General features: G+C 42.3%; 1 protein-coding gene across 1 annotated transcript in view; it reads left to right on the top strand.

Annotated features, from left to right (window-relative positions):
- The window catches only part of LOC139562905 (leucine zipper protein 2-like), a 186,539-nt gene that overhangs the window by 115,891 nt on the left and 57,727 nt on the right, over window positions 1–12,921 (top strand). Inside the window, exons 4-5 of the mRNA XM_071381046.1 lie at window positions 1,148–1,229; window positions 11,966–12,028. Of these exons, the coding sequence (XP_071237147.1) occupies window positions 1,148–1,229; window positions 11,966–12,028 (145 nt within the window). The remainder of the gene's footprint in view (window positions 1–1,147; window positions 1,230–11,965; window positions 12,029–12,921) is intronic.

The following is a 12,921-nucleotide window of genomic DNA, read 5'->3' on the forward strand; positions in this document are numbered from 1 at the left end:
AACCATGGTACTGTAGCCACATCCTCAAGTCAACCCATTGTCGAATAATTACAAACGCGAGGGTTACTAGATGACGTCATTCCAGTTTTAGAAATGTAATTTAATTAAGACACTGTAGCCTTTATCAAAGCTGAAAAACTGACACACGTTGTATTCGGCAGCATGAAAAAACAAAAAAGTTAACCCTCGTCCTTACCAACACATTTGACCTAATCCTGGACATAACCAATTACTATATTTAAACTGCAAAAAACAGCCAACTTGAGTGGCCAATGAAATATAAGGAGGGGCAGGGGAAGACGGTACTAAAAGTCAAACAGTTACTTTTGTGCTCTGGTTAAATTTGTAACTGCCTTCCCACAGATACCCATAATGAGTTATACACTATTTTATTCACAGTTCAGTGCTGTGTTGCCTGAGGAAAATGTCACTCAGAATATATTTTGGTTGTTTGTAGCCCATAGGCAAATGTCTCTAAATATCGGTGAAAATATGTTGACTCAATGTGTTGACCTGAAGCTTAGTTACAGCACCAAATGGTGTTGGGCTCCCTTTAAATGTCAACCTCAAATTCTAACTTCTAAAAAGTTGTTCTGTCTCCCCTTAAAACGTCATACGGCTGGTTTTATGGTGAGATCAGAAAAATGAAATGCCAACTAGCGGAAAAGAAAAATGTTTGCTTGGCTGGGCTCATGCCAAAAGACACAACCATTGGCATGTGAAATATGACAGGGCATCGCAGCAGTGAAGAGAGACTTTTCTTTCTGAGTTTGACACACAGTGCTGTTGACTGCGGATGCTGCTCCTCGACTGCACAATTGATGGACCATGACCAAGTCATATGTAATTAAACTCTAAACCTACACTAAGCCCAGTCAAAGGGAATAATTCCTTTGCTGCTGTAATCGTATACTGGTATTCTGGATTAAAGTTTCGGTATTTCGTCACGCATTCTATCACAAATGTTTGGTAGAAAAAGTAAGCATGAATTGATTTGATGATTCGATCCTATTCAGTGCTCAGTCAGTCAGTCAGCCAGTGCTTGAGATACTATTACTACTGCCTCGCCACTGCGAGAAGTCAGAGAAGAGTTGGAGAAGAGAAGGATATGTGCTAACTGAAAGTTTCTCACCTTTCCTCTCAACAGGGAAGAGATGAAATCCCTCCAGGCTGCCTTGCAGAAGCAGCTGGTCGAGGCAACGGAGCAAGCCGAGAAACAGCAGGCCACAGTGAGTAGGAGCCCTCAGTTGTCCTCACCTCGTCTACACCTCACTCCTCTAACCTCCCCCTTGTTAACTGTCACCCGGGCCTGTGGGCACCCGTCACCCATCTCAATACCCAGCAGTCATCTCTCCCACCACTTAATAACCAGCCTGGGAGAGTGAGAGAGCTACAGTTGAAGTCGGAAGTTTACATACACTTCAGCCAAATACACATTTTTACATGTTATAGGCAAATACACATTTAAACACATTTTTCACAATTTCTGACATTTAATCCTCGTAAAAATTCCCTGTCTTAGGTCAGTTAGGATCACCACTTTATTTTAAGAATGTGAAATGTCAGAATTATATTAGAGAAAATGATTTATTTCAGCTTTCGTTCTTTCATCTCATTCCCAGTGGGTCAGAAGTTTACATACACTCAATTAGTATTTGGCAGCATTGCCTTTAAATTGTTTAACTTGGGTCAAACGTTACGGGTAGCCTTCCACAAGCTTCCCACAATAAGTTTGGTGATTTTTGGCCCATTCCTCCTGACAGAGCTGGTGTAACTGAGTCAGGTTTGTAGGCCTCCTTGCTCGCACACGCTTTTACAGTTCTGCCCACAAATGTTCTATAGGATTGTGGTCAGGGCTTTGTGATGCCCACTCCAATACCTTGATTTTTTTGTCCTTAAGCCATTCTACCACAACTTTGGAAGTATGCTTGGGGTCATTGTCCATTTGGAAGACCCATTTGCGACCAATCTTTAACTTCCTGACTGATGTCTTAAGATGTTGCTTCAATATATCCACATCATTTTCCACCCTCATGATTACATCTATTTTGTGAAGTGCACCAGTCCCTCCTGCAGCAAAGCAACCCCACAACATGATGCTGCCACCCCCGTGCTTCACGGTTGGGATGGTGTTCTTCGGCTTGCAAGCCTCCCCCTTTTTCCTCCAAACATAACGATGGTCATTATGGCCAAACAGTTCTATATTTGTTTCATCAGACCAGAGGACATTTCTCCAAAAAGAACGATCTTTGGCCCCATGTGTCCCCACAAACCGTAGTCTGGCTTTTTTATGGCGGTTTTGGAGCAGTGGCTTCTTCCTTGCTGAGTGCTCTTTCAGGTTATGTCGATATAGGACTCGTTTTACTATGGATACAGATACTTTTGTACCTGTTTCCTCCAGCATCTTCACAAGGTCCTTTGCTGTTGTTTTTGGGATTGATTGGCACTTTTTGCACCAATGTACGTTCATATCTAGGAGACAGAACGGGTCTCCTTCCTGAGCGGTATGACGGCTGCGTGGTCCCATGATGTTTATACTTGAGTACTATTGTTTGTACAGATGAACATGGTACCTTCAGGCGTTTGGAAATTGCTCCCAAGGATGAACCAGACTTGTAGAGGTCTACAATTGTTTTCTGAGGCTGATTTCTTTGGATTTTCCCATGATATCAAGCAAAGAGCCACTGAGTTTGAAGGTAGGCCTTGAAATACATCCACAGGTACACCTCCAATTGACTCAGATGATGTCAATTAGCCTATCAGAAGCTTCCACAGACATAACATAATTTTCTGGAATTTTCCTTGCTGTTTAAAGGCACAGTCAACTTAGTGTATGTAAACTTCTGACCCACTGGAATTGTGATACAGTGAATTATAAGTTAAATAATCTGTCTGTAAACAATTGTTGGAAAAATGACTTGTGTCATGCACAAAGTAGATGTCCTAACAGACTTTCCAAAACTATAGTTTGTTAACAAGAAATGTGTGGAGTGGTTGAAAGATGAGTTTTAATGACTCCAACCTAAGTTTATGTAAACTTCCGCCTTCAACTGTAGGCGTAACCAAGAAATAGGAAGCATAGTGAGGGAGTTCCGTCCACTCTTCGCTCTCTCCTTAAACGATAGGTCTCTGATAAAACTTAATAGACCAGGCACCTATTTTTATATTTTGTTCCTTTTATCATCCTGTCATAAACATTCCTTTTCATTTGCCCAGTAATCCAGGCCTCTATCCATCATGCAACTCAATCCTTTTTCTATTATACCTGGCTGTCGTTCTAGTATAAATTCTATTCTATTCAGACGTTATTACATTGCCAATCTATACAGACGTCTGAGAATAGCAGGCTACAAATGAACTTTGATACCACACATGCAGAGTCATGTTTATACCTACTGTATGAATTGAACCTATAGGTAAGTTTACTGTATGCCCATTATGTATAAATTAACTTTACTGTAGGTCCCCTATGTATGCATTTACTGTAGGCCCACATAAAGCTTTTATAACAGCTACAAAAGCCATTATAACATCAGTAATGAACATTATACTCATGTGGAGCCTTTTTCATACCTAAAGTACTGTATGGATTAGCCCGTAGCTTTTTTGTGCCTCGTTTTCATTCCCACTTCCCAAAGATATTTACTGCCACATCTCTTATGGCTATCTAATTCCCCTCAAAACAAATGATCAGAAAATCAACGGGAGGCCTAATTAATGTTCAAAACAGACGGTGGAATGGTTTTGAGATATTCAATATATGCTAATAAGAACAACGCGGACGTCTTAAAACGGTCGTCCGTCTTATTTTCACAGAACAAGGGTGGGCTGACGTTGGTAGCCAACAATCAAACTATCGTTGTTGACATTTTCATGTTAAGATGAGTGACAAATCCCTGGTGTAGGGAGTTAATTATCTATATTAAAGGAAATTGTATTGGCTACTGCAATGCATCAAATCAATGCCTGTGTTTTCACAAGGGGAAATTACAGTTTCTTTTATTATGTGACCAGCCGGTTACTACGTTTCTGGGATAACACAAAAAAGTGTTGTAAAGTTGAGTTTCTTGGTTGTATCATATACAGCATAACTCTGCTACTGCTACTAGTCAGTGTACTAATAGAGTTTTGTAAAATGCACGACGATGCTATATGAATACCTGTCTTGTTTGTAATAAGGTGCAGTTTTTTTTATTTTCAATTGAGACCATGCCTACAGCTCTATGTGAAGAAACAGAGTGTGAGTTGAGGTTATTTGACATCTCCGTAGCTGGGCGAATTTGATGTGAGGCATTGGGTAGAAGACATTGTTTGATTGGACTTGCAATCTGCCCCTAGGGAGCTCTAGAGTTTGTTTTCTATTAACCTACTAAGCAGCAAAAGTGGAAACCAGGTTTAGCAACAAGCACAGTCAAATGAATTTCGTTCGGGACGATACTGCACTAAACCATCAACGTTATTTTTAAACGTGCTTATGTTTTAATGAGCAGTTCTCACTTCAAACATTTCATCATCTTGGGTTGCCTCATTTGGAATTTATGAAAATGTTATGAAATTAGTGCAACTGATAATCATTTATCAATACTGTGTTAAAGGGAATACATGATTTCAATCAATTAGGAGCTGAATCTGTATCTTCCTTCTCCCTACACATAAAAACTATAAATTAGTACCCCCCGTGGACCACATACAGCGAACAGCTGTAGCTGTACTTGGAAATTGACATGCACAATAGGAAATAGTTTGCGATGGGAAACACATACTCATCATAAATGCCTATAACATGTAGAGAATTTGATGACCATGAAGCTGTGGTTCCACTCAAAAGATCCCTTTTTATTTGATTTGTATTTAATCAAAATGTTCATAATGTGTGGTTCAGAAACCTTGTTTGGGTTCACATATTCAATGTAAGTTCACTGGCGTAGCGGTTTCACAGTTTCTCGAAGTTTTCCCCCCCTAAAAGAAAATTGAGCCCGTCAGCCACTCACAAAGTTTAGACTATTGATCGCTGTCCATGGTTCTGAAATTGTGATGTCTGTGCGGCTGCCTATCGATAGCTATCAGATTATGTGGTGCTAGTGCTTGAAGTATCCTGTAGCTTTGCTTTAATGGGAACATGTTTATTTTTATTTGGTCGCCATTTTCTCATGTTAAGCCAAACGATTATGTTTTACGAAGCTACAGGCATACACTGTCGCAATGCTGCTATTTAGAATGCAGGCCGGCGTCAATAATGTATTTACTTGTTAAGTAATTAAAGTGGGAAATTCAAACATGTAGATTGTAAAATTAATGTTGAATGCAACAGCGTACTAATCAGTAACCAATTAAACATTTAAGAATATACAACTGTCCTGTAGGACCTATAGCCTACCTTAGCCGTCCTCACGCTCTCTTGCAGCTTGGATAGAAGGTTTGTGCCACATAAAACCAGTCTATTAATGCCAAATAATACAATCAGTTGACCTTCAACACAATAGTTGACTAGGGATTGTTTCATTATGCAGACAATGCAGTCAAGCCCAGCGTTTCCCAAACTCGGTCCTGGGGCCCCCCCTGGGTGTACGTTATGGGTTCTGCCCAAGCACTACGCAGCTGATTCGAATAACAAACTCATTATCAAGCTTTGATTATTTGAAGCAGTTGTGTAGTGCTATGGGAATAAAAAAGGCGTGGGAGGGTTGAGGGCAGGACCGAGTTTGGGGAACCCTGGTCTAACCCTGGTCTATAGCTTTGTACAGTATTTAGCTGGTAGCCTAGTTATATTACACATTAGAACTTGGACTCCACGCTGTCAGGGCTATCCATCATCACTCGTTGGCTTACCAGTGTTCACAGAAGGGGGGGGGGGGGGTCGCTCTCATGAGCACCGCTGGGTCTCTGGCAGTCGTCAGCTTGGTTTTCTGGGAGAGGAGGAGGATAAGGAAGGCCGGCACCATCACTAGAGGAACTGTCTCTATTCTCAAGGGGAGGAAGATGAGGAGGAGCAAGGCCACTGTCATTTCTGGGCCTCTGTCGGGACTGGGAGGCTGCTTGTGCAAGCTGAGGCTTAAGTAGGCCTCCTATCTACAAATCAAATCAAATCCAATTGTATTAGTCACATGCACCGAATACAACAGGTGTAGACCTTACAGTGAAAATGCTTACTTACGAGCCCCTAACCAACAATGCAGTTTTAAAAAATATGGATAAGAATAAGAAATAAAAGAAGGAACAATAAAATGAACAAGTAATTAAAGAGCAGCAGTAAAATAACAATAGTGAGACTACAGTTGAAGTCGGAAGTTTACATACACTTAGGTTGGAGTCATTAAAACTCGTCTTTCAACCACTCCACAAATTTCTTGTTAACAAACTATAGTTTTGGCAAGTCGGTTAGGATATCGACTTTGTGCATGACACAAGTCACTTTTCCAACAATTGTTTACAGACAGATTATTTCATTTATAATTCACTGTATCACAATTCCAGTGGGTCAGAAGTTTACATACACTAAGTTGACTGTGCCTTTAAACAGCAAGGAAAATTACAGAAAATGATGTCATGGCTTTAGAAGCTTCTGATAGGCTAATTGAGATAATTTGAGTCAATTGGAAGTGTGCCTGTGGATGTATTTCAAGGTCTACCTTCAAACTCAGTGCCTCAGTGCTTGACATGGGAAAATCAAAAGAAATCAGCCAAGACCTCAGAAAAAAAAATGGTAGACCTCCACAAGTCTGGTTCATCATTGGGAGCAATTTCCAAATGCCTGAAGGTACCACGTTCATCTGTACAAACAATAGTACGCAAGTATAAACACCATGGGACCACGCAGCCATCATAGTGTAACGACCCTGGGTTTATAAGCGCGGAAATCCACTCTGCCGCACGAGCATGCTTTTGCAGCACAGTCGATAGCGCGCCGGACCTCGGGCTAGAAGGTTGAGGGTTCGAGACATGCCCCCTGCTGTTTCATTACATTGGTGTCAGAAGTGGGATCGGACCTTGAATCCACGACAGCGCGTGTGCTTGGCCGGTGAGCTCGTTCCTGTAAGACGTAGAGTCGCAAGCTAGCGCGAGGACGCACTCTTTGAAAGGTTGGAGTAGTGTAACGACCCTGGGTTTATAAGCGCGGAAATCGACTGTGCCGCACGAACATGCTTTTGCGGCACAGTCGATAGTGCGCCGGACCTCGGGCTAGAAGGTCGAGGGTTCGAGACCTGCCCCCTGCTGTTTCATTACAATACCGCACAGGAAGGAGACGCGTTCTGTCTCCTAGAGATGAACGTACTTTGGTGCGAAAAGTACAAATCAATCCCAGAACAACAGCAAAGGACCTTGTGAAGATGCTGGAGGAAACAGGTACAAAAGTATCTATATCCACAGTAAAACGAGTGCTATATCGACATAACCTGAAAGGCCGCTTAGCAAGGAAGAAGCCACTGCTCCAAAACCGCCATAAAAAAGCCAGAATACAGTTTGCAACTGCACATGGGGACAAAGATTGTACTTTTTGGAGAAATGTCCTCTGGTCTGATGAAACAAAAATAGAACTGTTTGGCCATAATGTCCATCGTTATGTTTGGAGGAAAAAGGGGGGAGGCTTGGAAGCCGAAGAACACCATCCCAACCGTGAAGCACATCGTGTTGTGGGGTTGCTTTGCTGCAGGAGGGACTGGTGCACTTCACAAAATAGATGGTATGATGAGGTAAGAAAATGATGTGGATATATTGAAGCAACATCTTAAGACATCAGTCAGGAAGTTAAAGATTGGTCGCAAATGGGTCTTCCAAATGGACAATGACCCCAAGCATACTTCCAAAGTTGTGGTAAAATGGCTTAAGGACAACAAAGTCAAAGTATTGGATTGGCCACTACAAAGCCCTGACCTCAATCCTATAGAAAATTTGTTGGCAGAACTGAAAAAGAGTGTGGGAGCAAGGAGGCCTACAAACCTGACTCAGTTACACCAGCTCTGTCAGGAGGAATAGGCCAAATTCACCCAACTTGTTGTGGGAAGCTTGTTGAAGGCTACCTGAAACATTTGACCCAAGTTAAACAATTTAAATTGCTACCAAATACTAATTGAGTGTATGTAAACTTCTGACCCACTGGGAATGTGATGAAAGAAATAAAAGCTGAAATAAATCATTCTCTCTACTATTATTTTTACATGTCACATACTTAAAATAAAGTGGTGATCCTAACTGACTTAAGACAGGGAATTTTTACTAGGATTAAATGTCAGGAATTGTGAAAAATGTAGTTTAAATGTATTTGGCTAAGGTGTATGTAAACTTCTGACTTCAACTTTATATACAGGGCGGTACTGGTACAGAGTCAATGTCCGGGGGCACCGGTTAGTTGAGGTAATATGTACATGTAGGTAGAGTTATTAAAGTGATGCATAGATGATAACAACAGAGTAGCGGCGGTGTAAAGAAGGGGGGGGGGCAATGCAAATAGTCTGGGTAGCCATTTGATTAGGTGTTCAGGAGTCTTATGGCTTTGGGGTAGAAGCTGTTTAGAAGCCTCTTGGACCTAGACTTGCTGCTTGCCGTGCGGTAGCAGAGAGAACAGTCTGACTAGGGTGGCTGGAGTCTTTGACAATTTGACAATCTTACAATCTCCTGAGGGGGAATAGGTTTTGTCGTGCCCTCTTCACGACTGTCTTGATGTGCTTGGACCATGATAGTTTGTTGGTGATGTGGACACCAAGGAACTTGAAGCTCTCAACCTACTCCACTGCAACGCGATGAGAATGGGGGTGTGCTCTGTCCTCTTTTTCCTGTAGTCCACAATTATCTCCTTAGTCTTGATCACGTTGAGGGAGAGGTTGTTTTCCTGGCACCATACGGCCAGGTCTTGACCTCCTCCCTTTAGGCTGTCTCGTCATTGTCGGTGATCAGTTCTACCACTGTTGTGTCATCGGCAAACTTAATGATGGTGTTGGAGTCGTGCTTGGCCATGCAGTCATGAGTGAACAGGGAGTACAGGAGGGGACTGAGCACGCACCCCTGAGGGTCCCCTGTGTTGAGGATCAGCGTGGCGGATGTGTTAAATACCCTTACCACCTGGGGGCGACTCGTCAGGAAGTCCAGGATCCAGTTGCAGAGGGAGGTGTTTAGTCCCAGTGTCCTTAGCTTATTGATGATCTTTGAGGGCACTATGGTGTTGAACGCTGAGCTGTAGTCAATGAATAGCATTTTCACATAGGTGTTCCTTTTGTCCAGGTGGGAAAGGGAAGTGTTGAGTGCAATAGAGATTGCATCATATGTGGATCTGTTGGGGCGGTATGCAAATTGGAGTGGGTCTAGGGTTTCTTGGATAATGGTGTTGATGTGAGCCATGACCAGCCTTTCGAAGCCCTTCATGGCTACAGATGTAATTGCCTCGGGTCGGTAGTCGTTTAGGCAGGTTACCTTAGTGTTCTTGGACACAGGCACTATGGTGGTCTGCTTGAAACATGTTGGTATTACAGACTCGGACAGGGAGAGGTTGAAAATGTCAGTGAGGACACTTTCCAGTTGGTCAGCGCATGCTCGCAGTACACGTCCTGGTAATCCTTCTTGCCTTGTGAATATTGAGCTGTTTAAAGGTCTTACTCACATCGGCTGCGGAGAGCTTGATCACACCATCTTCCATAACAGCTGGTTCTCTCATGCATGGTTCAGTTTTATTTGCCTAGAAAGCGAGCATAGAAGTAGTTTAGCTCGTCTGGTAAGCTCATCTCACTGGCAGCTCTTGGTTGAGCTTCCCTTTGTAGTCTGTAATGGTTTACAAGCCCTGCCACATCCGACGAGTGTCAGAGCCGGTGTAGTATGATTCGATCTTAGTCCTGTATTGATGCTTTGCCTGTTTGATGGTTCGTCGGAGGGCATAACAGGATTTCTTGTAAGCTTCCGGGTTAGAGTCTCGCTCCTTGAAAGCGACAGCTCTAGCCTCTAGCTAATCTTCCACCTGTAATGGTGTTTCGTCAGTCGAGGAGGTGGTAGCTTTGCTGATGTAGTTATCGTCTATAATTTGGCACGAGCTTGATCAGATAAATCTTTTGGGGGGAGTTTTTGTGCACCACTTGGTTTTGACTTCTGTTTATCCATCTTGAACAACTCACTCTCCATCCGAATTTGACCTGATTTCAAAAAACTTGATAGCCAATTAGGTGAGGAGGCCGAGGCGGGCTAGCGCCGCTGAGAAATAGGCTAACTAGATGCATAACTATATTGTCTGTCTGACTCACCTACTACCATGAAGATTGGACAACACAAACACGTTCCCTGCACATGTGGAAATTAAAAAGGAGGTTTACTGTCAGAATTATTTACTAAATTAATAACATTTTGACATAGGTGTGAGAGGACAGGCACATGCCACCCCAATCATGACTAACCAATCATGAATGAATGGTACCCGAGACAAGACAGTAGCAACAACACTAGATGCCCAATCTCATAACTTTCTTAGCAAAAAGGTTCTGTGGTGCCTGTCAATTAAACACAGATCCAATTGTATTACCTCTGTATGACTAGTCTACAAACCTGGCATCAGTAAAGTTACGCTGCCTGTAAACAAACGTTAAAAGATAAACACATTTAGGTAGGCCAAGAAAAACTCCAATAGATAAACCACGCACAAAAATGTATGATTGAATGTCCCAGTTGGAGGCATGCTATTCCAAAAAGTATTACATCATGATGAAAAAGATTAACCCGGTTATTTCATCACTTTCATAACAAATATGGCATCGTATTTGTAACACTAGTTGCAAATGCTGGGCGTTGCAATATACAGTTTAATTGTATAATAGCTCTGGAAACACACAAAACTCTCTGACATTGCTCAGGCTTATTGCTTTGATTTAATCAGTAAGTCATATGAATGAATTATACTGTAATAACACAATTCAAAATGTCAAATCTTAACAATGTAGAATGCTACAGTTTTTTATATTTTATATCCATCATTTCAGTGTGTCATGCCACAACCCAAAGGGAACGTTGTGCTGGGATGTGTTATCGACATACCCATGGGCAGAGCCATGAACTACAAATGCATCAACATGAACTGTGATGTTATTAGTGTGTCAACCGCCTAGCCCCAGTTTACAGTCCCCTAGGTGCCTTCAGAGCTGAGGTCACCTGGGCAATGAATTTTCTCCCCTTCCTCCCTGGGACAATCTCAATGGCCTCATTGAAGGACAACCTATCCCTTAGAATCCTTCAACGCAGAGGTGAAATAGAAAGCAGAATCGGGATTGGAATATCTCTCTTTTCCCCCCACCGCTATCCAGTCTTTTAGTTGTAGTCCTGCGCTGCGGTTGCCCGCTATCTGCATCAGCCGTTTGAGGCCTGACTGCTTGTTAAAATACAGGGCATGGGGAATGGCTGCACTACAGAGACATGCCAAGCTCGCGATAAAGGGATTGCAGTAAACAAAGATATCACTCTGACACAATGAGCATATGGCTATTAAATGAATCACTCAGTGGAAAATAGTTAGTCGCCCATCACGGGCATAAATGCCTCCAATATGAGAAACAGCAACCCCACCAACAGTCAACCTACCTATTCTAGATACACACATTTCGGATAAATCATAGTCAAAAGCAGCAGTGAATCATCTTTTTTTTTTACATCGTTGTATATGTGTTTTTGTAGATCTTTAGAAGCTAACTAAAATAGCAGTAAAACGTGTAATATAACCACATGGAGGTACTTGGAGCATTAGCAGGATGTCTGCTTGAAAGGCAGAGAATCATTTTAAGTTGTTTGACCTTGGGATGTAAAGATCTGTTCTGAAGATAGTGTAACAACATACTGTATGATGAAATCCAATGCAGGCAGGTGGCATGGTTGGTGACAGTTACTACCTTCATGATAGCTTAACGTAAATGTCATAATTTAAATGTAAGAAACGGTCTGTAAAAAATGGACAGTCTGTAAGAAAATATATGTCTTTAATTTGATTTATTTTCGCCTACAGATCAAGTTCCTCAAGATGGAGATGGAGAAAAAGACCAAAATAATCAAGGACCTGCAACAGGAGGTAATTTTGTACTCATTCCTAATTCATGATCACCATGACCTGTAAATGTTATGTAAATGTTATAAGAGTAATGCCTTAGTAATCGTATCATACGATATCTATGGTCATCAACATCACGTGAACTAGTAATTGGTTTTGATATATTTTTCTAAATCTATATGATGCTGTCATTTTGGATTGCAAAGGTCACAGATAGCCATAGGCAACTAAGGGCCTTATACTGTCAGTGTTGAATGATGTAATTGGTGGAGAGGCCTATTATGAGCACTAATACCACTGGATGCGCTGAATTCGTCAGCGCCTCGGGGCTTTGAACTGGGCTGGTGTCGTGGGACCTTCTAATTGGCTAACCTGGGGTCAGTGGGTAGTTACTGGCTGCAGCGTGGCTGGCGCAAAATCCTATAGCTTAAGGGCAAATGCCCCAGAGCAGAGGAGAAGAAAGTAATCAATCATAAATGGAGACACGACGGTTTGGAAGATGTTCTAGATGTTCTGGACCAGAAGCTACCACAATATTAATGGAAAAAGTCAGGTGAGAGGTAGAGAGTTCACACTGCCTGAGGGAGGTCAGAGAACATTCTATGACATTATTAGCTCTACTCAACCAAAAAGGGGGAAGTACGTGCAGGGGTGTGTAAATATAGCCAACGGCTCTGTTCTGACTACACACCAAACTCCCAGAACAACCTCTAGAGGCAACATAAGCAACCCCAGCAAACCTAGGAGTACTCCAATCAATGTTGATGTTTTCACATCAGGGAGTAACATTGGACATGGCTGTAATTGTCACGTGTGCTCCCTCTCCGGCCTCTAGGGCACCAGGCTGCTCGTTATGGCGCACACCTGTCACCAGCGTTACGCGCATAATGACACACACCTGGACTCCATCACCT

This window comes from Salvelinus alpinus, chromosome 33 (assembly GCF_045679555.1).
Source record: "Salvelinus alpinus chromosome 33, SLU_Salpinus.1, whole genome shotgun sequence".
Classification (NCBI taxonomy): Eukaryota; Metazoa; Chordata; class Actinopteri; order Salmoniformes; family Salmonidae; genus Salvelinus; species Salvelinus alpinus.